Source organism: Lynx rufus, unplaced genomic scaffold (assembly GCF_022079265.1).
Source record: "Lynx rufus isolate CCGP_SWC_20201006 ecotype Redwood Valley unplaced genomic scaffold, mLynRuf1.p SCAF_18, whole genome shotgun sequence".
Taxonomy (NCBI): domain Eukaryota; kingdom Metazoa; phylum Chordata; class Mammalia; order Carnivora; family Felidae; genus Lynx; species Lynx rufus.
This window is the reverse complement of record NW_025814832.1, coordinates 2,675,111-2,700,817: the sequence shown is the minus strand read 5'-3', so window position 1 is coordinate 2,700,817 and position 25,707 is coordinate 2,675,111. Positions and strand designations below refer to the sequence as shown.

The window sequence follows — 25,707 nt, the reverse complement described above, 5'->3', positions numbered from 1 at the left end:
GGGTAAGTGAGCTTAGCTGTTCCAAGCCCTGGTCCCCATACCTGTGAAATGGGGACAATAATGGCACCTCTGAGATAACGCACGGAATGTAATTACTCGGGGTTTGTGTGCTCCACGAATGGGATGATTTGTTATTTATTCACGCCTGGACCATTTTTGCTGTCTTTTCAGGTCGCTAGTCCCAGGAAGTTGGGACCCCCCCCCCCCACACACACACACTTGTGGGTCTGTTTGCAGGGCCCCTTCCCCAGACTCTGTATAATTAAGTGCTGGGACCCTTCTGTGACTGTAGTTTCCTCTGGAATGTTAAGCGATTACATCCAATTTTGCACCCCCCCCCCGCTGTTTCCAGAACTCAGAAGATCCACGTTTCTTTCTGTATTAGTTATTGTTGAGGACATCTCTGTAGGACGCCTGTTGCCTCTCTAGGGCCTCCCTGACTGGGCAAAGGGAGATCCTTTTGTATGAGATCCAGGCCTTATTGGCTGACAGCTGACCTATTGCCCTCAGGCTTGCCTTTGTGGACTGATACCTGACGGCTGAGTCACAAGGCCTGTTCATTCTAAGGTGGCAGGTCACCCTAAGGCTCCATCTTACCCAGAACTTTCCTGGGAAGTGTTACAGAAAAATAAAGCTGGTTATTAGTTAATGGTGGTAAAGACAGATTTTCAATAGTACAGCAATAGAGGGAAGAGTCTGCTTTAATATAGAACTGAGTTTGGTTCTGAGCTGTGTACAGGTGACATGGTCTTTTAAACAGAATGGGTCGTCTGTGTGGCTAGTCGGTTGAGTGTCCGATTCTTGATTTCAGCTCAGGTCATGATTCCAGGGTTGTAGGATCGAGCCCCATGTGGGCTCTACCCTAAACATGGAGCCTGCTTAAGATTCTCCCCCCTCCTCTCTCTCTCTCTCTCTTTCCCTCCCCCAGTCCCTTCCTCTGCTCATTCGTGCTCTCTCTCTCTCTCTCTCTCTCTCACACTCTCCCTCTAAAATAGAAAATTAAAAATTAGAAAAATAAAGGGGGGCGGGAGAATGAGGGAGTAGGGACAGGGAGCAAGTGGAGGCTCGAGCAGAGTCAGAAAAGTAAAAAAAAATTACCAAAGGCCAGAAAGTGGTCAATATCAAAGCGATTAGGCCATTAATTTGGCACTTACCCAGTCAGGTTCCTACTGTCCCACAGAGACTGGGACCCAGGGACCGTGTCCTTCCTGATGGTTATATTGCAAAGGAATGACTCCCAGGTCCTTGAGGAAGATGCTCCTGGTTCTAGAAGGTACACGTACATCTGAAAGGGACAGAGAAAGAATATACAATACCAAGTTTTTAAAATAAATGCTCTAAGAAAATGGAGGACAGGGGCCTACGGCAAATGTTAGATGGAACTAATAGTAGATTGTTTGTTTGTTTGTTTGTTTGTTTGTTTTGAGACAGAGACAGGGTGTGAGGCAGGGGTTAGGGGCAGAGGGAGAGAGAGAGAGAGAGAGAGAGAGAGAGAGAGAGAGAGAGAGAGAGAGAATCTCAAGCAGGCTCCAGGCTGAGTGTGGAGGCCAACACAGGCAGAGCTGATCCCACCACCCTGGGATCATGCCTAGACCTGAAGTCAAGAGTCAGACACTCAACTGACTGAGTCACCCAGGTGCCCGGACAAATGGCAGATTCTTTTGGCAGCCTTGAGCTTTTCAGACAGGAACTCAAGGGGCACCTGGCTGGCCCTGTCAGTAGAGCATGTGACTCTTGAGCTTGATCCCAGGGTCGTGAGTTCAAGACCCACACTGGGCTTTGAGCCTACTTAAAAAAAAAAAAAGGCACTTAAGGAACTCAAGGAGGGCTGGTCATCCGGGTGACATGGTGACCTTGGGCTGCTACAAGCCATACCAGATATTTTTTCAAGTCTCCGTGTGGAGGGAGTGGACAATCTTGTTCACGTTGAAAATTGCAGTTCTTACAGGCCAAGGTTGAGGCCTCATCCAGAAGTAGGATCAGAGGAGCCGACTAAAATTTGGTCAAGGTGCGAGTCTTTGTCAAAAGGAAGGTAGGAGTCAAGGAGGCTGTTCCTGCTGAGGTTACTAGACGCTCGCAACTGAGCGATGTGTCTGTTCCAATGCTCTACATGTGGCGAAACAAGAACCAAGGTAACAACGAATCAGATTCTCTCTTCAGTGGTCTCCTGCTAGTGGACTCCCAGCCCTTCCTGATAGGGTTCACCTTGGTGTGCATCAGAATCCTTGGGAGAGTATGTTAAAATGTGATTCTGGGCCCCACCTCCAGATTCAATACATAGCCTGTGAATCTGCATATTTAACAAGCCCTCAGGTGCTTCTGACACAAGAGGCCACTTTTGAGAAATTGGCTTGAAGTATAAACATAGCCTCCCCAGGTGCCTCCCTGACTCTCTTGGTTAAGCATCAGGCTCTTGATTCCGGCTCAGGTCATGATCTCACAGTCATGAGCCCTGTGTCGGGCTCCATGCTGGGCATGGAGTCTTCTTGAGATTCTCTCTCTCTCTCTCTCTCTCTCTCTCTCTCTCTCTCTCTCTCTCTCTTTCTCTCTCATAAACAAACAAACAAACAAAGTCTCTCAAATAGATACACAGACAACCAGAAACCTTCTTCAGGCAAACACCCACAGTAATGACCTCTTGCCCAAGAAACTCCGACAGCATCATGCATTCCCCAGGCAGCACGATCCTACATACGCCATTTCCATATTGTTCCGGAACTCTCTGAGCACTGCCAATCTCACGGGAGCGAGTGCTTCTCCGACATCATCCAAGACATCCTGCATACTTCGGGCTTCAAGATTATTTTTTGTCTTTTAGCTATAGGGGCAGTTTCAATAAATGTCAGAGAGCAGGCTAGTAAAGGCCCTGCAGATGGAAATTCTCGAGTCCCAGGAGACTGCTGAGAGGCACTCACCAGCTTATGCCATAAGCCCCCGTCTATGCCCTACACAGGGCTACCACACAGAGCATTTGTCCCCACCAACACTCCACATTTTATTCTACACTGGGTGGGTGCAGGCAATCTTATTTGTTCCCATTTTGCATGTCTAATTAATTTTTTTTATTTTATACATTGTTTAATCAAAGTTTTATTTAAGTAATCTCTACACCCAACATGGGGCTCGAACTCAGGACCCCGAGATCAAGAGTCACGTGTTCTTCAGTTGAGCCAGCCGGGCGCCCTGGCATGTCCAATTACTACTGCTTGCAGGGTGGATTCACATCTCCTCTATTTGACAACCCCAGGCAGGGGAGACGTGCCCCAGTCAGACACAACGTCCATCTGATGCTGGGTGACCCGGAGGCGTCCGCTCAGCCCATCCACCAGACATCATTGAGGGTCTTACTCCTGTCCCAAGAAAAGAATTCAAGGACAGACCAGAGAGTGGTTGAGCAGTGCGAGGGAAGGGTTTATTAAAAAGAGAGTGCATTCTGGAGATGTGAGAGCAGGAGAGCGCAAGAGTCAGCTGCACCCAGGGTTTGGGGGCTCTTTTATTGACAATGTTGACTATGGGTAGAGTGGAATATTTATTTGGGGAGGGGATTTCTTTGGGAGCAGAGTCTTGCAATTTTTCTTCCTTACTTGGTCAGGGTCTCAAGGCCTTCTTTGTCTGGGGCCTGTCTGGTTTGATCTGGCTTCTTGTGGCCCTGCCTGTGGAATGCCGCGAGGGCAGGTTGCTAACTGTCCTGATAGCGGCCTCGGCCTCCAACTCCCCATTTGTTGGCCTCCAGGCATCCGGTTAAAAAGCCTAACTAACCGCAGCCTCTGACACATCCTCATAATACAATCAGGTGAAAGAGACCTCAGCACTTCACAAAAAGCCTGTTCAAACATTTCATTTTTTTTCCAAAAATTTTTAATGTTTGTTTATTTTTGAAGGAGAGACAGTACGAGCGGGGACAGAGGGAGACACAGAATCTGAAGCAGGCTCCAGGCTCTGAGCTGTCAGCAGATCCCGACTCGGGGCTGGAACCCACGAACCGGTCACTCGCCCTGATGCGGGGCTCAAACCCACGAGCTTTGAGATCATGACCTGAGCTGAAGTCGGTCGCTTAACCGACTGAGCCACCCAGGCGCCCCATTTCTTCTTTTTTAAGTAGGCTCGATGCCCAACGTAGGGCTTGAACTCACAACCCTGAGATTAAGAGTCGCGTGCCTTACCAAGTAGCCAGCCAGGCATCCCCACTCGTCCTGCTTCTTAATAACCATCCAAAGGGGGGCGCCTGGGTGGTGCAGTTGGTTAAGCGTCCGACTTCAGCCAGGTCACGATCTCGCGGTCCGTGAGTTCGAGCCCCGCGTCGGGCTCTGGGCTGATGGCTCAGAGCCTGGAGCCTGTTTCCGATTCTGTGTCTCCCTCTCTCTCTGCCCCTCCCCCGTTCATGCTCTGTCTCTCTCTGTCCCAAAAATAAATAAACGTTGAAAAAAAAAAAAGTTAAATAACCATCCAAAGGTTTCCATTCTGCTGGGTAAGTCCCATGACTTTTCCTTTCTGTTTCCTCTTTGTTTTGCTCCTATAAATATTTACTTTATTCGTCTTATTTCTTAATAACCATTTAAAAATTTCCACCAAACTTGAACCAGTGCCTAGGCTCTGCCTTTCCCCATTCTCTCATTAATTAACCTAATGTTTTTTACTAGTTTTTACTATTTTTTACTAGTGTCAGTAAGACCCATGAGGGGAAGCTGAGGCGGCAAATTTGATAAGGTTTCCAGAACCTAGCCTCAGTTTTACAGTAGTGAGGTTATATGGGGTGCCCGTGTAACAGTCACTCCGTTAACCCTGGCATTTATCATGATCTGAGTAATGGGCGGCAAATATCCGGGTCATTGTAAAGCTGTCCCCCATGACTTGCTGCTTCATCTGCGGTGCTCTACTTGGCATTCATAGCAGAGGACAGACTGTCCCATTCTCAGGGTAAACAGACCTTACAGTGGCTTTTATCCAGTCCACCAGGCTGGCTGTTCCCTTGGGAATGAGCCGTTTTGTGTCTGGGTTATGTATCAAGTAGTCTGTGCTGTTCCCTAGGGACCCGTGGGTCCTGCATCGACCCCAGCATGTTCTTCTACTCTGCAGCACTCAAAACCAAAGACAAAGCCCCCAAATTAGTTACTTCCACAATCCATTTTGCTTCAAGTTCCTCTGGAAGCTGACGACACCAACCTATAAAATTTAACAGCTCCTTCATACTATACCCCTGGTTTCAGAAGTGTCTCGGTTTTGCCCTCCCCCGACATTGACTACCTTCTTGGTAACCAGTGAAGTCTTAGAAATCCTTTCTGTTGTCACTGCATACTTTTTCCTTTGGTGGGGGGCTTCGAGGCTAGTAGCCGAAATTTAAACTGACCCAAATCTGAACTTAGCCTAGCATTAAAGTCCATCCCAGAACTCTGAATTTCATTTTAGCTATTACAGATAGTAACCAAAGGACTGAGTATTTTGACTTTTTCTTACTAGTTTGCATTTCCTTATACATCCTGTGAACCATCTCCCTGGGAGTTGGAGCTCTCTCTAAATTCCATTGGTAACTTTTACCTCTAGTAACTGAGCACAGCTACTGATTCAGACCATCGGGGACCACCTAGGTCCCTCACACAGGAACTGTCCCCCACACAGTTCCTCACCCCCAGCCTTTTATCCTTCTCTTCCCAAATTACACCCACGAGCCAGGGCCATTCTAGCAAATCCCACTTTTGTTTGACATCCACTGAAGGAAGATTTTGCTTTGTTTCCTTTTAAACACATAACACTTCTGGCACCAGATATATGGGTTTTTCCACACCAACCAAGTCTCCAATTCTCGGCAGACGCCAGCTGAGTGTTTTACAATTTAATTTAATTCTGACACTAATTGCCCAGAGGTAGCACAGACCTCACAAATTAAGGGCTCAATCCCACGAGACCTCTCTACCCCCCCCCCCCCCCCCCACGCCCATTCAGATGCCAATACAGATCCAGGCCTCCCATGGTTTAAACTGATCAGTTATAAACTGGGGGAGGGAGGGGTCACCAATTTATCACAAAGGATATATGGATATATTAAAGGATACAAATGCAGGGTGCGTGGGTGGCTCAGTCGGTTGAGCGTCAGGCTCTTGATTTCGACTCGGGTCATGATCCCAGGGTGGTGGGATCAAACCCTGTATTGGGCTCTGTGCTGAGCGTGGAGCCTGCTTGAGATTCTCTCTCTGTCTCTGTCTCTGCCCCTCCCCTGCTCGTGCACTCTCTCTCTAAAACCAAAAATAAAATAGAGGGTACAAACGAACAGCTAGATGAAGAGATACATAGGGAAGGGGTGTGGGGAGGGATGCCGAGCTTCACGCCCTCTTGGGGCATCACCTTCCCAGCGCCTCCATGTTTTCACCAACCTGGAAACTCTCCAAACCCTTTTAGTTAGGATTTTTGTGGAGGCTTCCTGATGTAAGCACGACTGGCTAAATCATTGGCCAGTGATGATGAAGTCAGTCTCCAGTCCCTTTCCCTCTCTGCTCCCCAGAGGTGGGGCTAAAAGTGCCAGCCCTCTGATCACGTGGTTGGTTCCCCTGGCAACGGGCTCATCCATACTTAGGGCATCCTTAGGGGCTTTCCAAAAGTCACTCATTAACATAAACTCAGGTGTGCTTGAAAGGGGCTTGTTATGGGCCAGAAAAGATGCTCTCTCGCTTCTATCCCTCTGGAGCTGTTTCAGGAGCCTGGGACAACACCTAAATATCATAACAAAAGATGGCCCTAGAGTTCTTATCACTTAGGAAACATAGATGGGTTTTAGGAGCTCTGGTCAGGAGTCAGGAAGAAAACCAACATATGAATTTCTTCTTCTTTTTAGAAAATATTTATTTATTTTTGAGAGAGTGTGTGCGCACAAGCGCATGCAAGCAGGGGAGGGGCGGAGAGAGAGGGAGAGAGAGAATCTCAAGCAGGCTCCCCGCTGTCAGCGCAGAGCCTGACACAAGGTTCGATGTCATGAACCGTGAGATCGTGACCTGAGCCGAAATCAGGAGTCAGACATTCAACCGACTGAGCTACCCAGGTGCCCCTATATTTCTTATTATATCACAGCATCATGCCGGGGCAGACACAAATCTCCCATACAGAAGAATTCCAAATAAATTATGTAGCTACCCCACTCTCAAGGAGGAGGAACAGAACATCCCACTCCTTAAGTGTGGGCCCTGCATAGTGACCTCCACGGAGAGAGTAACTTTGGAGAGGAGAAATCTGATGGACACCTCAGCCAGGTGATCAAGGCCAACAATCGACAGTGATAAATTATGGCAACAGTCATGAACCCTTGATATGATGGGAAGAAAATGGCTCTTTGCCTCTATGGTCCACCTCCTCAAACCCATAGCTCCAGTGTAGCCACGAAGAGATATCAGACAAATCCCAACAGTGGGGCGTCCTATAACATACCTGGCAAGTCCTTCTCAAAACTGTCAAGGTCATCAGAAACAAGGAAAGTTTGAGGAACTGTCGTAGCTAAGAGGAGCTTAAGGAGACATGACAATTAAGTGTAATACGCTATCTTGGATGGGACATAAAAAGGATATTAGACAAAAACTAAGGAAATCTGTGTAAGCTCAATTTTTCTGTAAATCTAATGCTCTTCTACAAATAGTCTATTAATTAAATTTTTAAAAAATGTTTATTTATTTTTGAGAGAGAGAGAGAGAGAGCGTGAACAGGGGAGGGGCAAAGAGAGAGGGAGACACAGAATCTGAAGCAGGCTCCAGGCTCTGAGCTGTCAGCAGAGTCCAACTCGGGGCTTGAACTCATGCACTGCGAGATCATGACCTGAGCCAAAGTCAGGTGCTTAACCGACTGAGCCACCCAGGCACCCCTGTTCTGTAAGTTTAGACCAACTAGTCCACGCTGCCTGATCCCCATCTCCAATCTACTGAAAGTGTCATAGGAAACATACAGAAGGAGCTGTGGTTTATTGGATCACAAGGTCTCCAAGTGCCCTGAAGTAAGGAGAAGTGAGTTTGAGCTTCAGTCACTAATTTCTGCCAGGGTGTCTCTGGGCATACACATGAGCGCATCTATAACCTGAGGACCTGAATATCTATGCCACAGGTTATTACATCCGTCAGTGGCACTTGGAAATATATGGAACTCTATAATGAGGATGCATTATATTCATAAAGTCTTCCCCCTGTGGGAATGAATTTGTATAAGCCAATATCTATTCACCCTTCTCTCACAGACTCAATAGAAAAGAGACGTCTTCACACGCATGCAAATAGATTGCTGATTCTCTCTCTTTTTAATTTTTAAATGTTTTTATTTATTTTTGAGAGAGAGAGGGAGAGAGAGAGAGAGAGAGAGAGTGCGTGGGGGAGGAGCAGAGAGAGAGGGAGACACAGAATCCGAAGCAGACTCCAGGCTCCGAGCTGTCAGCACAGAGTCTGACGTGGGGCTCAAACCCACGAACTGTGAGATGATGATCTGAGCCGAAGTTGGACACTTAACAGACTGAGCCACCCAGGCGCCCTGGGAAATAATTCTTAATAACCAGGTTGTCAGCTGGGGCTCCCCCAAGCCTTGAAATGAAAGCAGGCTCCGTCCCTAATTTGAGGCACTTGCTCTTTCAAGGCTCTCTGCCTCGGGCCTCGCCCTGTCCTTGGCTGTTGTGCGCCCTTGAAACTCAACACTTCTTTGAGTTCTCCACCCAAATCTATGCACACAGAAGGGTCAGGTATAAATCTTTTCTGGGTGGTCAGCGATCCAAAGAAAAGTCAGGTCCCCCCACAGACGGTACATGCACTGTCACAGGCTACGCAAGCAGCATGTGGGCGACTCCTGGGGGGGACGGTTTTGGGGCCGGTAGGTGGGGTAGCACTTGTGGAATCCCTGCAGCATTGGTCATTCAATCCTTACAGCAGGACTATTATGAGGTCTCTTTCTCATATAAAGAAACGGAGACTTAGCCACTAGCTACCTTGGTGATTTCAATCTAAATTAAGCACAATTAAATGAAATTTAAGAATCCATCTCATGTGACTAGTGGCTGGTGGACAGCATAGCAGTACAACATGTCTCTAATTGCAGGAAGTCTGCGGGACGGTGCTGGCTTAGAGAGATTTGCTCACATGGCCAAGATCACGACTCCCACGGGGAAGATCCAGATCCGAAATGGAAGTCAACCCCAGGGACTGGTGGGGGCTGCCGTGTGTCTGGAAACCAGGACTCTCAGATTTGGTTATCACTCGACTACTGACTTCTGGGATTATCTCAGGAAATTATTTCATATATATATATATATATTCATATATATATTCATATATATTCATATATATATATATGTTGTTGTTGTTGTTGTTGTTTTGTCTAATGGCTTTCCTGGTAGAGTGAAGGGTTAAAGAGCTTCAGCGTGGCCCCTCCATTCTTCCCTGACCCCCACCCTGAGGCTCAGAGGCAATGAAAATGGAGAACATTGATTGCACAGGTTCTTGAACTGGTGGAGGCAACACCCCAGGCCGATGAAAGCTTTAGCTTTTCGTCGCTGTTTCCCTCAAGGACTGGAGCAAGTTGCCTCCGTTTGCCCCTCCATCAATGGAGGATTCGTCCACTCAACGAACTGACGTGGAGCTCCGGTGGGTGCCGGGTACCGTTTCAGGCCTCCCACCCGCCCTCCCTTGGCATCCCGGGGTTGTTAGAACGGCTCGTTTTTGGCTTTGGGGACTTGAAGCTGCTTGTGGAAGAGAGTGATGCTTGCAAACAACAAGAAGGGGCCCTGGAGACCCGTCCGCGGCGAACGTCGCGGTGCAGCGGGACCCTCGCCCGCCAGGTGACCTCAGGCCCGGTTCTCCCGCGCGCGCCGCAACAGGTCTCGGGGCGGAGAGGGGCGGGGCGGGGCGGGGCGGGCGCCTGGGTACCTGCGGCCGCCGGCAGAGGGCAGCCAGGGAGCGCGCCCGGCGGCAGGGCGGACCCCCGCCCCCACCCCCCAGGTGAGTGTGGCCAAAGTGGGGCCGCCTTCTCGTCCGGGGCCCAGTCTCGGAGGGCCGGGGGGTGCGTCTGGCTCCCGGCGGGGCGGCCGCGGAGCGGCGGGCGGGGCCTGGGAGCTCTTGGCTCTCGGGGCGGGGGCGAGAGCCCCGGGGGCCGGCGGGGCGCTGGCAGGCCCTGGCGCCGCGCTCCCCTCCCCGCCGCGCTCGCCGCCGGCCTCTCCCGGAGCCCGGGCTGGACCCGAGCGGCCGCGGGCAGCGCCCGGGCCCGGGCCCCGGGACGGCGTGCGCTCGGCGTCTGGCCCGCTGCCGGCCCGGGGCCCTTCGCGGAGCGGGTCGTGCGTCCCGAGCTGGGGGGCGGCGGGGGCGAGGCGGGGGCGGCCGCGGTGGGGAGGGGGAGGGCGGGCGAGTGCGGCCGCCGACGCCAGGCGGCGCTGGGGTGAGCGTTCCCCGCGAGCGAGTCAACAAGTGCCGTGTTTACCGAGCACCAGCCGCGGGTTGCGCCGCCGGTCGCCCCGCCGGGGCGCGCACGTGCGGCGGGAGGGGCCTCGGTGTCGCCGCGCCACTGCCCCTCTGCGCTCGACCTTGCCCTCGTTGAGGATCCCGCTCTCCGGGTGATAGGCTTGGGGCTCCACGGTGGGCCCCGGCCCTGGACGTTTGGGCCCTCGCCCGTAGTTAGGTGGTCGGGAGTGGGATTCCCATGACACGTTGGTGCCCAGGAGCGTGTGAGTGCGGGATGGAGGTGTTTCTCACTGGCCAGACGGGATTCTTCTGTCACTCTGCCCACCTCTTTCGGCCTGAGAATCTTGCCCTGGGTTTGCTTTCTAACTCTCCGGAAACCCACTCCAGCCACCTGTTTTTCCCAGGTGGAAGACTTGGAGGAAGTGTTGAAACCATGGTGCCTCGCTGCTTTCGGGATGAAGGCTCTGGGCTCGTAGTGGTGCCTATGACACAGCACTATTGCGGCGGAAGCCCCCTTTCTTCCTTTCTTGGGCTCTAGCAAGGGCTCTGTTGGGAGATCTGGGACGTTTGTCCCTTGCCTGGCTGGAAGGCTGAGGACCTGATTTTCCCGTCTGGGTGGTCTGTGCCCCCCCGCCCCCCAGCTCCCCAGGTTGTTTTAAGGACAGGTGTGATGCAGAAGATGGAAATCCATCCTCAGTGAGATCAGGGCCAGGGAGATTGTGGTGACAGATCAAGTTCCATCTGTGCTGCTCCATGGGAACCTTTGATCTTCCTAGCAGCTGGGGGTTTGAGGAGGCAGGGGTGGCCCTGTGGCACCCTGCAGAGCTAGGGCTGCAGTCCCTCCCCACCTCCTTGAGAGAATGTGCCCCTACGGGGTCTCCACGCCCCTCATCCTCCTGCCTGTGACATCCACTTGGCTTCCCGTCTCTTGGGGGGAAAAACACGCATGGGAGCCCTAAGCTTCATTTCCTCTTTTCTCTCACTGTCACATTTTCCAGACAAGTGCTCTGCACCTGCCGCCTGCCTCTCAGCTCCACGCCTCCCCTCTTAATCCTCTGCAGCCTGGCGCAGACTGGCCCCACCACTTTGCTGAAACTGCTTTCCTGAAAGTCATCTTGTTTCCAAACATTGCTCATTTGCCTCGTCCTTCTGCCTGGGGAGCAGACCCCCGTGTGCTTGTGTCTTCTCTGCAGCTTCTTTGGTGTGATTTCTGGGGTACCCCACTCTCCTGGTTTTGTCCTTCTCCATTGTTCTTTCTCTTTGGACCCCTCTTCCCTCTTTAGCGGGGTGTGTTTTGAGGTGCTGTGCTTAGCCTCTGCAGGAGCTGTCTCCGGGAGCCCTCAGGGGAGCTGCCCTCTCTGGGTTCTGGCTCCAGTCCTGGCTCCTTGGATGCTCCGGGGACACCCCAAACTCGGCACCTTGGAGTCTGGCCTCCTCCCAGGCAGCTGCTCTCATTTGCTCCTCAGCAGTGGGGTTCCCTCCCGAGTGTGTCTGAGCCTCTGCAGTCCATCTGCCAAGTCACCTGTAGACTGACGGTCCCTGACTACTCTGTCTCTGACCTTCCTCCGCTGAGAAATCTTCAGAGGCTCTGGGTTCCCTCCCGCACAAAGCCTAGCTCTTCTTCCCAGATTTGAAGGCCCCTCGGTCGTGTGTCCTCGCTCTCCCAAACCAGTTTCCAGTCGTGCAACTTCTTCCCTCCCTCTGTGGTCAACCCTTTTGCCCTTTGGGATCCCGCTCGGCCACTGTTCCCCTGGGAAAGCTTTGGGGAAAGCTGGCTGCACTGGGAGCCCCTTTCTTGGCCTTCCCTGTCTACCATGCCCTCATGCAGCTGTCTGCCTGCTGGTCTCCAACCCTTCGTGTCCCTGAAGATCCCCAGGACCTGGCACCCCGTAAACACTCAGTAAAGGAATTCCCACCCCCAGACGTCTGTGAATACCTCCCTGTCGTCCTTCAGGGTCTGGCTGGAAGTCCGCCTCCATCCTAGACTGTTCCAGTGTTCCGGATTCCCATCCATCCACACTCCTGCTGGGTTATTGATGGATTCATTACAGTTTGTGCCACCCAATTTAATACTTTGTTCTCTGCCATTAGCCTCCAGTTGTATCATGGGCGTGAGAGATGCTTTTCCGGCTCTTGATCATAGCAGCTGTTTATTGAGTGGTCATTAGGAATGGGGCGGTGTGCTGATCTTTCCAGGCAGTTCCCTTGTGTGTGTTATCCTCTCAGTGCCCAGAGGGGTGGGCGCTGCGATTATTGTCTCGTTCTGCCCCTGAGGGCTCAAACCCAAAGAGCTTCAGGGACCTACCTAAATCCCACAGCTTGTTAGGTGGGCAAGGGTGGAGGTTGGGACTCGGGTGTCTGACTCCCAAGACTTTTTCAATGCTAGGATTTGCAGTTCGGGGAAGCGTATGTATGCTTCAGTCCAGGGCGTGTTCTGTGTCCTCTTGGCACCTGGCCCAGGTGTGTGGGATGTGTTGGTGGCCTGGTCAACTGGTTGCTTGGGGACTCCAGGAAAGGACTTAGTAACAGAACAGATGGTTAGTGGTGGGATAAGTGACTCAGGGCGGCTGTGACATCTGCCCCGAGGCCTTAGAAACAGCCTGTCTATGTGTTTGTCTCCGTGTGTGTGCGCGCACATGTGTCTTAAGTAAAAGTTGTGCTACAGAGAACCCTGCAGCGCCCGTGGATAGTTTGGGTCTTTTCGGTCCCTGAAGGCAATTTTACGTGCTTTTTTTTTTTTTTGGTAAACAAAATCAACCCCACCCTCCCAAACAGTAAGGCCTTCAACTAAGTTTCTGAGTCCTTCCTTCCCTCTGCAGGTCACTGTCATATGAAAATGAGTTCCTGCTGTGAAATACAGTTGCCATGGTAACCACTAGTGTGAGGCCCTGAGTCTCTTGCTCCTAGGTCTCTGCACTGTAAGCTTCCAGGGGCTTTTTCCGTCGTCTTCTCCTAAAAACACACACTCCTGCATTTCACAATCCTTTTGCGTGGACGTTAAAACATTTTGTTTTTTCAGGCAGCGACTTCTGGGCCATGTCGATGCTCTGGCAGCTTGTCGCCGGCCTGCCGGCACATACCGTTAATAATAACTCGAGAACAGTGCCCCTGGTTTAGGTCATATTTTGAGTGGCATCCATTGAACAGTGGCTGTGGCCGCGGCACATCCTCGGGGACCGGGGAGGCAGAGGGAGAGAGCGGTGTGGTGTGGTAGGGAGGGCTTTTGGGTGCAGGTCTGCTCCACTTGGAGGTGGTGACATGGTTTGTCTTCAGCTGCTGTGTCCTGTGTCGGAGTCTTGCTCAGCTCTCCCGGCAGGGGCCGCCCAAAGCGGGGTGCCTCAGGGGTGTGAAGAAAGGGTGCCTTTGGCAGTTATCATAGCTACTGACGTTGATGGAGCATTTACTGTGCGCGGACACCGTTCCCTTATTTAGTCCTCAACCAGGCGAAGTTAAAAGTGCTATTACTGGGGCACCTGGATGGCTCAATCAGTTAAGTGTCCTGATCTCAACTCAGGTCTTGATCCCAGGGTCATGAGTTCAAGCCGTGTTGGGCTCTGCGCCGGATGTGAAGCCTGCTTTTAAAAAAAAAACAAAAAAACAACTATTATTATCCCCATTTTATACGTAAGGAAATTGATGTATAGAGAACTTAAGTGCTTGCCCAAGGACACACAGCAATAGTCCTAGGAAGTGTGACTCCTATGGCCAGTCCCCTTATTTGGGGCCACGCAGAAGCTGGAAGGACTATGTTGAAAGAACGAAAGGGTGAATTGGAGAGGTGGGGCAGGTTGTCTTTCTCAAGATTGGAGGCCTAAAGCAGCAGTTTTCAAACTTTTTTTTTTTTTTCAGTTTACAACTTTTTATGTCTTACGGGCAAAAGACGGTGGTGAAAAAGCATGTACTAGAATGTTTATAGCAGCACTATTTGTATTAGCCAAAGAACTGGAGAGCACCCAATGCCCAACTGGCAGTAGGACAGACAAATAAATTGGGGGGAGTACACACAGCGGAACATTCTAAGCGAGGATGAACGATGTGCAGCCACATGAAGCAACATGGCTGAGTCACATAAGCCAAGTAATTGAGTTTACTTAGCTTTTCCACAAGCAGCGAATGTTCAGATTGCACAGTTTTTCACAGTTGCAAACTGCCACAGAGACTGTCCCAGAACTTTCCACCTGTGCACACATGCCGGGGGTTCTTTAGGGCAGATCCTGAGCAATAGAATCCCTGTGCCATAGGGCAGGTGCATTTGTCGTTTCAATGAATTGATGTCCACTGTGACATTCCTCAGATCCCATGGCTTCATCAATCTGATCCCTGTGAAATTTCCTCTTGTCAGTTTCAGGCAGGCATTTTGGTCTCGCTGGCATATTCTGTGCCTTGGTTTTGTTCCATTGCTCTTCCTTCCTGATCATCACCCAACAATGTGATGGCCCGTCCCTGGTCACTCTAAGCACAAGCCAGATGGCCCCCCCTCCTGGCTACTCTGTGAGGGGACTCTTGGCTGGGAAGGAGGCCCTTCTAAATCCAAGATGCCACATTTCTGGGAGTCGTAGGATGTATAATCAGTGAATGAGAAGGGGGTGGGGACCAAGCAAGAGGGAACTTTATAAACTCCGGCATCAACTCAGCTGCTTTGACAATCAGATCCAAAGATGAAAAAGCACTAACACATAAAGTAGTCATGAGCACAGCTATGTAAGGCAGGCAGGGCTGGATATATATATATTTTTAAGTTTATTTATTTTGTGAGAGAGAGAGAGGGAGGGAGGGGCAGAGAGAGAGGGAGAGAGAATCCCAAGCGGGCTCCGTGCTGTCAGCACAGAGCCCGATGCGGGCCGCGATCTCATGGGCTGTGAGATCATGACCTGAGCCAGAATCAAGAGTTGAAAGCTTCACCAGTGAGCCACCCGGGCGCCCCCCAAAGCTGGATATTGATGACCGTTCACTCTCCTCACCATGTAAACACACCATAACTTTGTAATGCTGCCAACAGCCATTACCGCAACACCCAAGCGATTAACTGCTCATGATATACTAGGTGCTTTTACATAAGGTGCTCGCTTCATAACAGCGGTCTTGCATAAGGTGCTCTGGTATTTTTAGCAGCATATAACTGCCATACGAAAGGAGACACTCTCCTAGCGAATGCCACTTACTTTACAGGCTGGCGTGGTCCTTGAAATGCCGATGTTTTACAGGCAGCTCATTGCTGTCAGAAGGTTGAGGATGTCTGTGCTGAGGGCTATAACACCAGCTGTCTTCTGCCATTTCTCTGGGCCAACTTGACACCCCACAACCAACAGAAGGTGATACGCATCGCCTCGCTGGCCCCCAGGCATCACGGCAGTGAGAAAAGGGCCACTTCACTGACTTGGCAGATCCCAACAAGCCACATCCTAGCTTAGCAAGCTCTCTCCAAACCCGTCAGAGTGGTGGGGAACAGGAAGAAACCAGAGCTGATGTGACCCTGCTTGCACATCCCCAGAGCTTCCCGCCCCCTCCCTCCCGCCAGACCCTGGGCACCCACTCTCATGTCACCTCCCAGTTGTCACTAGAAATCCAAGGTTCCAGGTACAGTGAAGTCAAAAGTATGGTGGGTCTGTATTCATGTCCTGGGGTTAGGGTCACTGCTGCCTTTCTTCTGGTTTTGCTAAATCTTATCCACACACACAGAAGTACACATATTAAAATTGATGAATTTTGAGGGGCGCCTGGGTGGCTCAGTTGGTTAAGCGTCCCACTTCGGCTCAGGTTGTGATCTCGCGGTCCGTGAGTTCGAGCCCCGCATCGGGCTCTGTGCTAACAGCTCAGAGCCTGGAGCCTGCTTCCAATTCTGTGTCTCCCTCTCTCTCTCTGCCCCTCCCCCGTTCATGCTCTGTCTCTCTCTGTCTCAAAAATAAATAAATGTTAAGAACAAAATTTTTTTAAAAAAATAAAAAAAAATTGATGAATTTTGACAATGCGGACACACCTATGTGACCAACACCGAGCTAAGGAAAACAAACATTACCAGCCTCCCAGAAACCTTCCTCGTGCCCAGGAACCCCCTACACCGACTTCCAACACCTTTATATAAACGGAATCCCATGGTACCAGATGTGCGTAGCCAGGAGGGTGGCCGTTTGATACAAGAAAACTTTCCTCGGTGCATTTCTGAGCTCAGTTGGACTGAGACATGCTCTCCACATAGTGTTTTGCATTTAAGGGCAGCTTGTGTAGGTAGAAATTCTTCCCTTTTTTGAGCTGAGATCTGCCTCTTTCTTGTTCTGCCTCTGAGTCTGTCCTTTTGGAGCCATTTCAAACTTCCTTTCTACAAGGGGCAGGATTTTCACTGATGCAAGATCCCTCTCATGCCTGACTCCTCTGGGCACAAATACTCTCTGCCTAAAGGTGTCCTTTGTAGACTATGGGCTGATGCGGGTCATGCATTCCAGATCCTAAAGTGTGCTGGGCACCTGGTTCATCAGCCAACCTCCTCAAGTTTTGCAGAACACGGCCCTCTGCCCCTGATGTTGCTTGACCACGACGTAACACTTCTTCAACATAATGGTCTTTTGAATCACAAAAATAATTCATGTTGATCGTGGAAATTTAGAAAACACACAAAAACACAAGAAAATAAAAGCCAGTGATTCCGAACCCCCAGAGATAACTGTTGTTTAATGTTTAAAAATTGAGATCATTCTATGTTAGTGATTTTACAACCTGCATTTTGTTTACTCATCCATAACAATAGTGACTGACATATATGTAACACATTTTTCTTTGTTCAGTGTCCTCCTCCTCCTCCTCTTCCTTCTTCTTATCATTATTATTAAACATAGAGAAGTTTCTGTGTGGTATTGTGGGCTGAATGTTTCTGTCCTCCCCAAATTCATGTGTTGAGGGACACCTGGCTGGCCCAGTCAGAAGAGCATGCAATTCTTAATCTCAGGGTTGTGAGTTTGCACCCCATGTTAGGTACAGAGATTACTAAAAATAAAATAAAATTTAAAAAGTTCATATGTTGATGCTCTAACCTCCAATGGGATGGTATTTGAAGATGGTGTGCTCAGCAGGTAGTTCCGATTAGATGAGGCCATGAGGGTGGGGCCCTCATGATGGGATTAGTGTCCTTGTAAGAAGAGAGACCAGCTTCCCCCCTCTCCCTCTCCCTCCCTCCCACTCTGTCTTTCTGTCTCTCTCTCTCTGCTCTCCTTGCACAGAGGAAAGGCCAAGTGAGCACACAGCAGTCAGGCCCCTGTCTGCCAGCCTGGAAGAGAGCCCATACCAGGAACCAAGTTAGGCAGCACCTTGATCTTGAAACTTCAGCCTTCAGAACTGCAAAGAATCAACATCTGTTGTTTAGGTTGCCCAGTCTCTAAGGCAGCCTAGCTGACTGATAACTGTGTCTAAGTCCTTTCATTTATGATTTCTTCCTCTGCTTGAGGGTTCGCAAGGACTTCCCCACCCCAAGGTCAGATAAATATCCACCTGTATTTTCTTCTGGTTCTTTATTTGGTGTCCGCTTTTCCATTCACCACTCTCTTTTACGTTCAACTCTAATCCGATCGAAACTTATTTTGGTTTATCATGTAAGATAAGACCCTGATTTTATCGCTTTACAAACTGTCACCAGTTCTTTCCATTTAATTTCTTTTCCCACCAGCTATATTTTAAGTTTAAGTGGATTTTTTGAGTATATGTTACAATCCTGTTGTTCAAAATTCAACAGATACAATTGTACACCTGAAACTAATATTACACTATGTGTTAACTAACCGGAATGAAAATAAAAACTTAAAAAAGACCTACAAAATTCAAAAGATACAAAAGACAAACAGTGAGATTCTCCCTCTCTTATCCCTTAGCTTCCCGATTCCAGAAAGGTGTTACTAGGAGCTAGGCGTGACTAGGTTATAGATTTTGGTTTTGGACCCTAGGTATCCTTCCCCCTCCTCTGGATGGGGGCTTTATTATAGTGCACAAACGTATAAGCTTCCAGGCTTTCTGTTTCTTCCATGGCCTGTCTCTTTTTCCTCTACGATTACATTTTTTATTTGTATTTATTAAAAAAAATTTTTTTAATGTTTATTTATTTTTGAGAGAGAGAGAGAGAGAGAGACAGAGTGCAAGCAGGGGAGGGGCAGAGAGAGGGAGGCATAGAATCCGAAGGAGGCTCCAGGCTCTGAGCTGTCAGCACAGAGCCGGACTTGGGGCTCAAACTCACATACCATGAGATCATGACCCGAGCTGGAGACACTTAATGGATTGAGCCACCGAGGTGCCACCAATTACATTTTAAAAAATAAATTTTAACATCCGGTAGTGCAGATTCTTTGTTGAAATTTGCTTGGCTATGCTTGCCTGTTTATTCATTCTATATGAAATTTATAATCATTTCATTGTTTTTCTACAAATATCATTTCATTGTTTTTCTACAAATATCAAATATAATTTGGAATTATATTAAATCTATAAAATAATAACTGCATCGAGTTTTCCTATCTAGAAATATGGTCTGTCCTGTATTTATTTATGCTTTCTTTCCAGTCATCTCTTCTTTTGTAGCGTGCAGTAAAGTTTCATAGATTTCTTTATGAAGACTGTAAACATTTCTTCTTTAGTTTGTTCCTAGGTGGTTTATGTTTTTTGTTGCTCGGGAATAGGATCTTTTTTTTTTTTTTATAAACATTTTATTTTCAACTGGATATGTTGGAATATAAGAAGTTATTTAAAAAATTATTGTGAGGGGCATGTGGGTGGTTCAGTCGGTTAAGCATCCGACTTCGGCTCAGGTCACGATCTCGCGGTTCTTGAGTTCAAGCCCCGTTGTGGGGCTCTGTGCGGACAGCTCACAGCCAGGAGCCTGCTTTGGATTCTGGGTCTCCCTCTCTCTCTGCCCCTCTCCCGCTTGCGCTCTGTCTCACTTTCTCTCAAAAAGTAAACATGAGAAAAACTTTCTTGAATTATTATTGTGAAATGGACGTATAAAAGAGCACATAAAACATTTTTTTACAGTTTAAATAAGAATAATAAAGCAGACATATGCCTAGCCAGCTTAAGAAATAGAACACCTTTAGAAATTGCTTTTATACCTCTCCTTAAATGGATCTCCCTCTTTCCCTACCGCCTGGGGATGCACTAACCTGGATTTTGTTACAGTTATTAACCTTCTGTCCTTTATAGCTTTCCCGTATGGGTTTATGTCCTTAAACAATACATTGTTTGCCTTTTGTATGCGTTCGAAGTTTTATCAATTGAATCACACTGGATTCCAAATTTTATTTTTACTTATTGATTTATTTAAAGTTTATTTATTTTTACACTTGATCTTAGCCAAAAGGCCGAGAAGCAATTAAAGTTTATTTATTTTTAATTTTTATTTATTAAAAAAATTTTTTTCAATGTTTATTTTTGAGAGACAGCGTGTAAGTGGGAGAGGGGCAGAGAGAGAGGGAGACAGAGAATCCTAAGCAGACTTCACCCTGTTAGCGCAGAGCCCGATGTGGGGCTCGATCTCATGAACCACGAAATCATGACCTGAGCCGAAATCAAGAGCTGGACGCTTAACTGCGCCACCCAGGTGCCCTTATATATATTTTCTCTCACATGTCTTACTTCTGTTAAGAGTGGAATTGCTGGGGGGGCGCCTGGTTGGCGCAGTCAGTTAAGCGTCCGACTTCAGCCAGGTCACGATCTCGCGGTCCGTGAGTTCGAGCCCCACGTCAGGCTCTGGGCTGATGGCTCAGAGCCTGGAGCCTGTTTCCGATTCTGTGTCTCCCTCTCTCTCTGCCCCTCCCCCGTTCATGCTCTGTCTCTCTCTGTCCCAAAAATAAATAAACGTTGAAAAAAAAAAATTAAAAAAAAAAAAAGAGTGGAATTGCTGGGTCATAGGTTAGGCCTAACTTTTTTTTTTTTTTTAAGAATCAGGTCCATTCAGAAAAGCACACACATCCTAAGTATACTGCTTGAATAATTTTTGCAAAGTGTATGCAGCCACCTAGCCATCATCCAGGTCAAGGGGTGGGATCTTGGCCCACGCTGGGCCAGTCAGCCGGGCTGTCCATTCTGGGACCTGGCACTTGTGCCGAATGAAGCAAGGAGGGAAAGGATTCTGCAGGGGAGCTGAAGAGACTCTGAGGCCGGGACTCCCGTGGCTACTAGTGTTCCTGTTTCCTTCCACTTCAGCTTCAGCTTTGCCATGGAGTCTGAGCTATCAGGCGTCCATCCCGCCCACGGATTCCTTTGTACTTTCGCGTCAGCCAGACCTGGCTTCTGTTGCTCACAACCACAGACTTCCGGTGGGTACAGCATGCCAGACCACTAGCCCCCACCTTTTAGTGGATTGTGTCCCTCATATTGCTAGCATCATCTTAGCAGTAGAATCTGCCTTTAACCAGTCCCTGAGTTTTTACACGACCCCTTTTGAACCCTTGGATTCCTGGGCTGACAAGGTGAGCTCTCCAACAGGTAGTCACTTTATCTCTAAACGTTGGTTACAAAGCTGCTTCAACGTTTGAGTTTAGTGAATTGTTGGGGTTTTTTTTTCCCCTCTAACTTTAAATTTAGTTTGCAATTTTGCAACAATTTTCTCTCCATCCCCAGTGGAACGTTAATGGAGAACGCTTAATTTAGCAGGTGAAATGTAGGAGTGTATATGATTTTCTGGATTTCGTTTTTGGAAACCAGGTTCATTTCTTTTGCTCCTCCATGTAGAGCGCTGGGGGGCAAGGTGAGGCCGTTCAGGGCGGTGACCACAACACGAGGGCCAGACCCCGAGTTCTTCCACACCACCCCTCAGGGACCGTTTGCTTGAGAAGGCTCTACATCCAAATCGTTCTACTCTAAGTGGGGCCTCATTTAAAAGTAAGAAAGGAAATGAATTCGCTTCTGGTTTCTTTTTTAATGTCATCGAATCCCACAGATTAGTGACAGGAAATGACCCAATTTCCACTGGCATCTGGGTTGTCACAGTGCTTGTCCTCATTAATGTCAGGGTCTGGGAGAGTATTTGATCAAGGGGAAAGTGCCATGGGTGAAGTTCGCGAAGAAAAGGTCAGAGATGAACGTGAAATTCTGTCTAACCCCAGATGATGAAAACCAGCCCAGCCTGCTGTGTCTGGGAGCAGCCACCCCAGTGGCCCGCATCTTCCCAGTTTCCATCCCATGGCCCTGCTGGACAGCCGGTTCCCGTCGCGATCTCTTTCCATCGGTTCTAACCCTGATGGTGGTTTTCCTTGTTTGCGGAAGCCATCACTTTGGGGTCTGATGACCCTGGCCTACACACGAAGAAGTTTCTCACACTCTCCAGTCTCACACTCCACCTGTGACTTGAGCTCAGCAGAAACAGGACATGGTTCTTTCCCTGTCTTGAGGGTACTGCTGAACAGGTGACTAAATTGCTTTGAGTATCTTTTTTTTTTTTTAATGTTTATTTTTGAGAGAGAGAGATTCGAGGAAGAGAGATAGAGTGTGAGTGGGGGAGGGGCAGAGAGAGGGGGAGACACAGAATCCGAAGCAGGCTCCAGGCTCTGAGCTGTCAGCACAGAGCCCGATGCAGGGCTCGAACCTACAAACTGCAAGATCATCAACTGAGTCGAAGTCGGACGCTCAACCGGCTGAGCCACCCAGGCGCCCCACTTTGAGTATCTTGCTCGGCCAGAGCTGCAGGTGGTTGTGGGCATGGTGTGTTTGCCAAAGACCTTTTTGCAAGCCGAGCGTCCTACGAGGGCATCACACAGAGCAGGCCTTCAGTGTACGTGATTGATGACAGCAGTTTCTAACAAATGGACGTGAAGTGTCTTGTGTTCGTGTGCTCAGTTTACTGCGATGATTTTCAAACAGGTGGAAGAGGAGCACCTCCGATAAGCAGCCTCCTCTCGTGGCACACAAGCGCGTCACAGGCCGGGATGGCCTCAGACTTTCCACAAGCCCATCTTCAGGTCTGGGTCGTACGATGAACGGGGTCACCCTCGACAGGGCGACGGGGGATAACTTGGCAAAGGAGGGGACTTGGGAGTAAGAAGGCCCTGTGTGGAATCTAAATTGCCTTCGCTGAATTGACACTTTGCATCCAGGTCACCCTCTGAGGTCAGAGCAGACAGGACAGGCCAAGGGACCAGCTGGACCTCAGCTGGGCCCGAACCTCACTTTGTGCAGACCTGTCCAGAGCATGGGCCAAGCAGCCAGTCAGGGGCTGCAGGTTTGCACTCCAGGGCCCATTGCCCTAGAGCAGGTTCACCGTGCTTCACTGTCTATGGTGAGCCCTGCTAACAGATGGAGAACGTGGATTCAGAGCATTACGGTTGGAAGTGGGGGAGGCGCGTGGGATGGACAGCACATTGAGGCAGCCTGGAAGGAGCTGCACTCGAAGGAGGGCTAGGTGGCAAGGGGGCGTGAGTGCTGGGAATGCAGGTTTCGTGGGGATAAGAAGGTAAGGCGGCAGGTGGGAATCCAGGCAGGTTCTCTGCAGGAGGCTCACCAGGCGCTCATGGGGTCCTGACACACAGGCTGGGCCAGCGAAGTGTAGAGGATGAGGCCTCAGTAGAGAAGAGGGGCGCCTGTAGCTGGCCCAGAGCCAGAAGTGCTCAGCGTCTGGAGGATGTGGGTGGGGCCAACCTGAGCAGAGCAGAAGGGGATCGCTTCCTGGTGAAGGGCTTGGGCTCTGGGTTGAGGCTTGCAGGTTTCATCCTGCCTCCAATGCTCTCTCGCCTCGAACGTCTCAACGCCTTGAAACGTTGCTTTGCCTCTGTGAACCTCAGTTTCCTCACCTGTAAAATGGGAGTAACGAGAGTCTCCGCCTTGCGACGAGGACTAAATGAGAAGTGTTGCGCGAGCACGTAGGACAGTGCTTGGCACATGGACAGTGCTTGTCACGATCGGTAGTATTGACGCCTCCCTGATTTGGCCTCACGGGTGTGTCTAGGCCTCGGTGCTGCCTGCAGGGGGAGGTTCATGCTCACACTGAGAGCTGCTGCTTTGATTTTATCTCGAATCCCGTGACCCATATGCTCGCCCTGTTTCTGCGGCTGCAAGGCTGAGTCAGATGTGTGGTTCAGGTTAATCATCAGATTTCAGGTGGCATCTGTCTCCTCTTTCTGCTCTCTGCCTGGCTTCTGTTCTCTTTGATCCCTGACTTGTTTATTTGTTATTGCATTTAGCCCTCAAGCTGCCTCAAGCCCTCCTTGAAAGAGGCAGTTATGCATCTTGAGTAAATAAATATAATTTGAGATCATACGTGGAATCAGAGTCACAGTGTAAGGAGGTGTGCCCCGCCTGCCTGTGCCCCGCCCTCTCCTCTGTACCTGAGTCGGGGGGATTGGTTGAGGCAGCAAGAAGGACCAGTCCCTGGGACAGGTTAGGGTGCACCCCCCTCCGTAGCCCCACTGCAGAGAGAAAAACCAGATTCTTCTGGCTGTGGAGAGGCACTGTCAGGCCTCTTGGGGGTTGGTGGGACAGTGGGTGGAGGAGGAAAAGACTAACTCTCATCAAGCATTGCTGTGTGCCCGGCACTGCTCCAGGCGCCTCAGCCACTCCGGGCTGCCCTGGGAGGCTGCTCCGAGAGGTGATTATCCCAGTTGTGGGATGGTAGAATTCTGGGCAGTTCATTCTGTAAGTCTGGAGGAAGGCTGTGGATCTGCCATAGAATCAGCTTAGACCCGATGGTGGGCCATATGAAGGACTGGATGGAAGAGCTTCCCCAGGATTTCCTTGTGCTCTTCAGACTTGCCAAGACATATGTCTCAGTCATCTATTGCCACAATGTTGCTGCATAACAAACCACCCCAAAACCCACCAGCATATGGCAGTAAGTGTTAATTCCTCCTCACGTATCTGCGGGTTGGGTGAGGTTTGGCTGACCTAAGCTGCTCTCAGTGGGACTTACTGGCTTCAGGCTGTGAGTTGGGTTTAGGCGTGTTCCGTGTGTCTCTCACCCCACTTGGACCAGTGGCCACCAAGGGCACGTTCGTGTCCCGGTGACAGGCAGGAAGGCAAGAGAGCAGGCTCAGTTGCACTAGCGCATTTCAAGCCTTTGCTCACATCATATCCGCTGACATCCCGTTGGCCAATCCCAAGCCACGTGGTCAATCCCCAGCCAAGGGGCGGGGAAGTACGCTGCCCGCCATCAGGCCATGGCGGAGTGTGGCTATCTCATCCTATCGCCGGGAGTGAAGAATTGACACCAATAATTCAGCCTACTTGGGGATGAATTTCACTCATTTGCTCAGGAAATTTTTTTTTTTTTTGAAAGACTATAGTGTGCCACTCACTGTGCTGCCCCTGGGGATAGAGTGGTGAACAAAGCAGGCCTGGTTCTTGTCTTGTGGAATTATATTCTAGTGGTGGAAACACACACAAAAGAGCTACTTCTGTCCTGGATTATTTAATTACAGCTGTAATCATCACTACAAAGGAGAAGTAAAGAGCACAGGAGGGTAGGTATAAAAGGGCCTGACCTCATCCAGAGAGGAAGAGATGGTTGAGCTTAGAAATGAAGGGGAAAACTTAATTAGCCAGAGGATCCTTAATAAGATTAACTGCTGACTTCTCATCAGAAGCCATGGAAACCAGGAGGCAGTGGGATGACGGTCAAAGTGTGGAAAGAAAAGACCATCAACTAAGAATTCTATATCCAGAAAAAGATCTATCCTTCAGAAATGAAAGAGAAATTAAGACATCCCAGATAAATAGAAACTGAATTTGTTGCTATCAGCCCTGCCCTACAAGAAATGCTAGAGGGAGTTCTTCAGGCTGAAATGAAAGGCCCCTAGACAGGAACCGAAGTCCACAGGAAGAGATCAGGAGCACCTTTAAAGCTATAAATAGATTTTGTTTGTAACTCCTTCCTTCCATCTGCATAAAGCAATGGTCACAAAACGGTGTTGGCAGGGTAATAACATACAGAGATGTAACTTGTATGACAATAACAGCACAAAGGAGAGGAAACAGCTATATTATAATGAAGTTTTTGTGTATGTTGAAATTAATCTGGCATTAATTAGAACTGAGCCATTTTAAGTTAAAATGTCAATTGTAATCTCCAGGACAATCGCTAAGAAAATAACTAAAAAATATGTAATAAAAGAGAATTAAAATGCCATGCTGGAACGTCCCTATAAGGCATTAATGCAAGAATGTAGGAGTAAAAAGACTATGACATATAGAAAACAAATAGTAGGGCACCTGGGTGGCTCAGTCAGTTAAGCGTCTGACTTCAGCTCAGGTCATGATCTCTCGGCTCATGGGTTCAAGCCCCGTGTCGGGCTCTGTGTTGACAGCTCGGAGCCTGGAGCCTGCTTCAGATTCTGTATCT

The 25,707-nt window shown here is 49.4% G+C and overlaps 1 protein-coding gene across 6 annotated transcripts in view; it reads left to right on the top strand.

Annotated features, from left to right (window-relative positions):
* The first annotated feature begins 9,890 nt into the window (after window positions 1-9,890).
* Window positions 9,891-25,707, top strand: part of RPH3AL (rabphilin 3A like (without C2 domains)) — a 146,239-nt gene continuing 130,422 nt past the window's right edge. For 2 of the 6 annotated variants that reach the window (XM_047080651.1, XM_047080649.1), the window contains exons 1-2: window positions 21,388-21,784; window positions 22,239-22,336. In XM_047080651.1, coding sequence (XP_046936607.1) covers window positions 21,561-21,784; window positions 22,239-22,336 — 322 coding nt within the window. In that variant the 5' untranslated portion in view covers window positions 21,388-21,560. Of the gene's footprint in view, window positions 9,951-21,386; window positions 21,785-22,238; window positions 22,337-25,707 lie in introns of those variants that run through there. The other 4 variants (XM_047080650.1, XM_047080653.1, XM_047080656.1 and 1 more) reach the window with 4 other exon arrangements.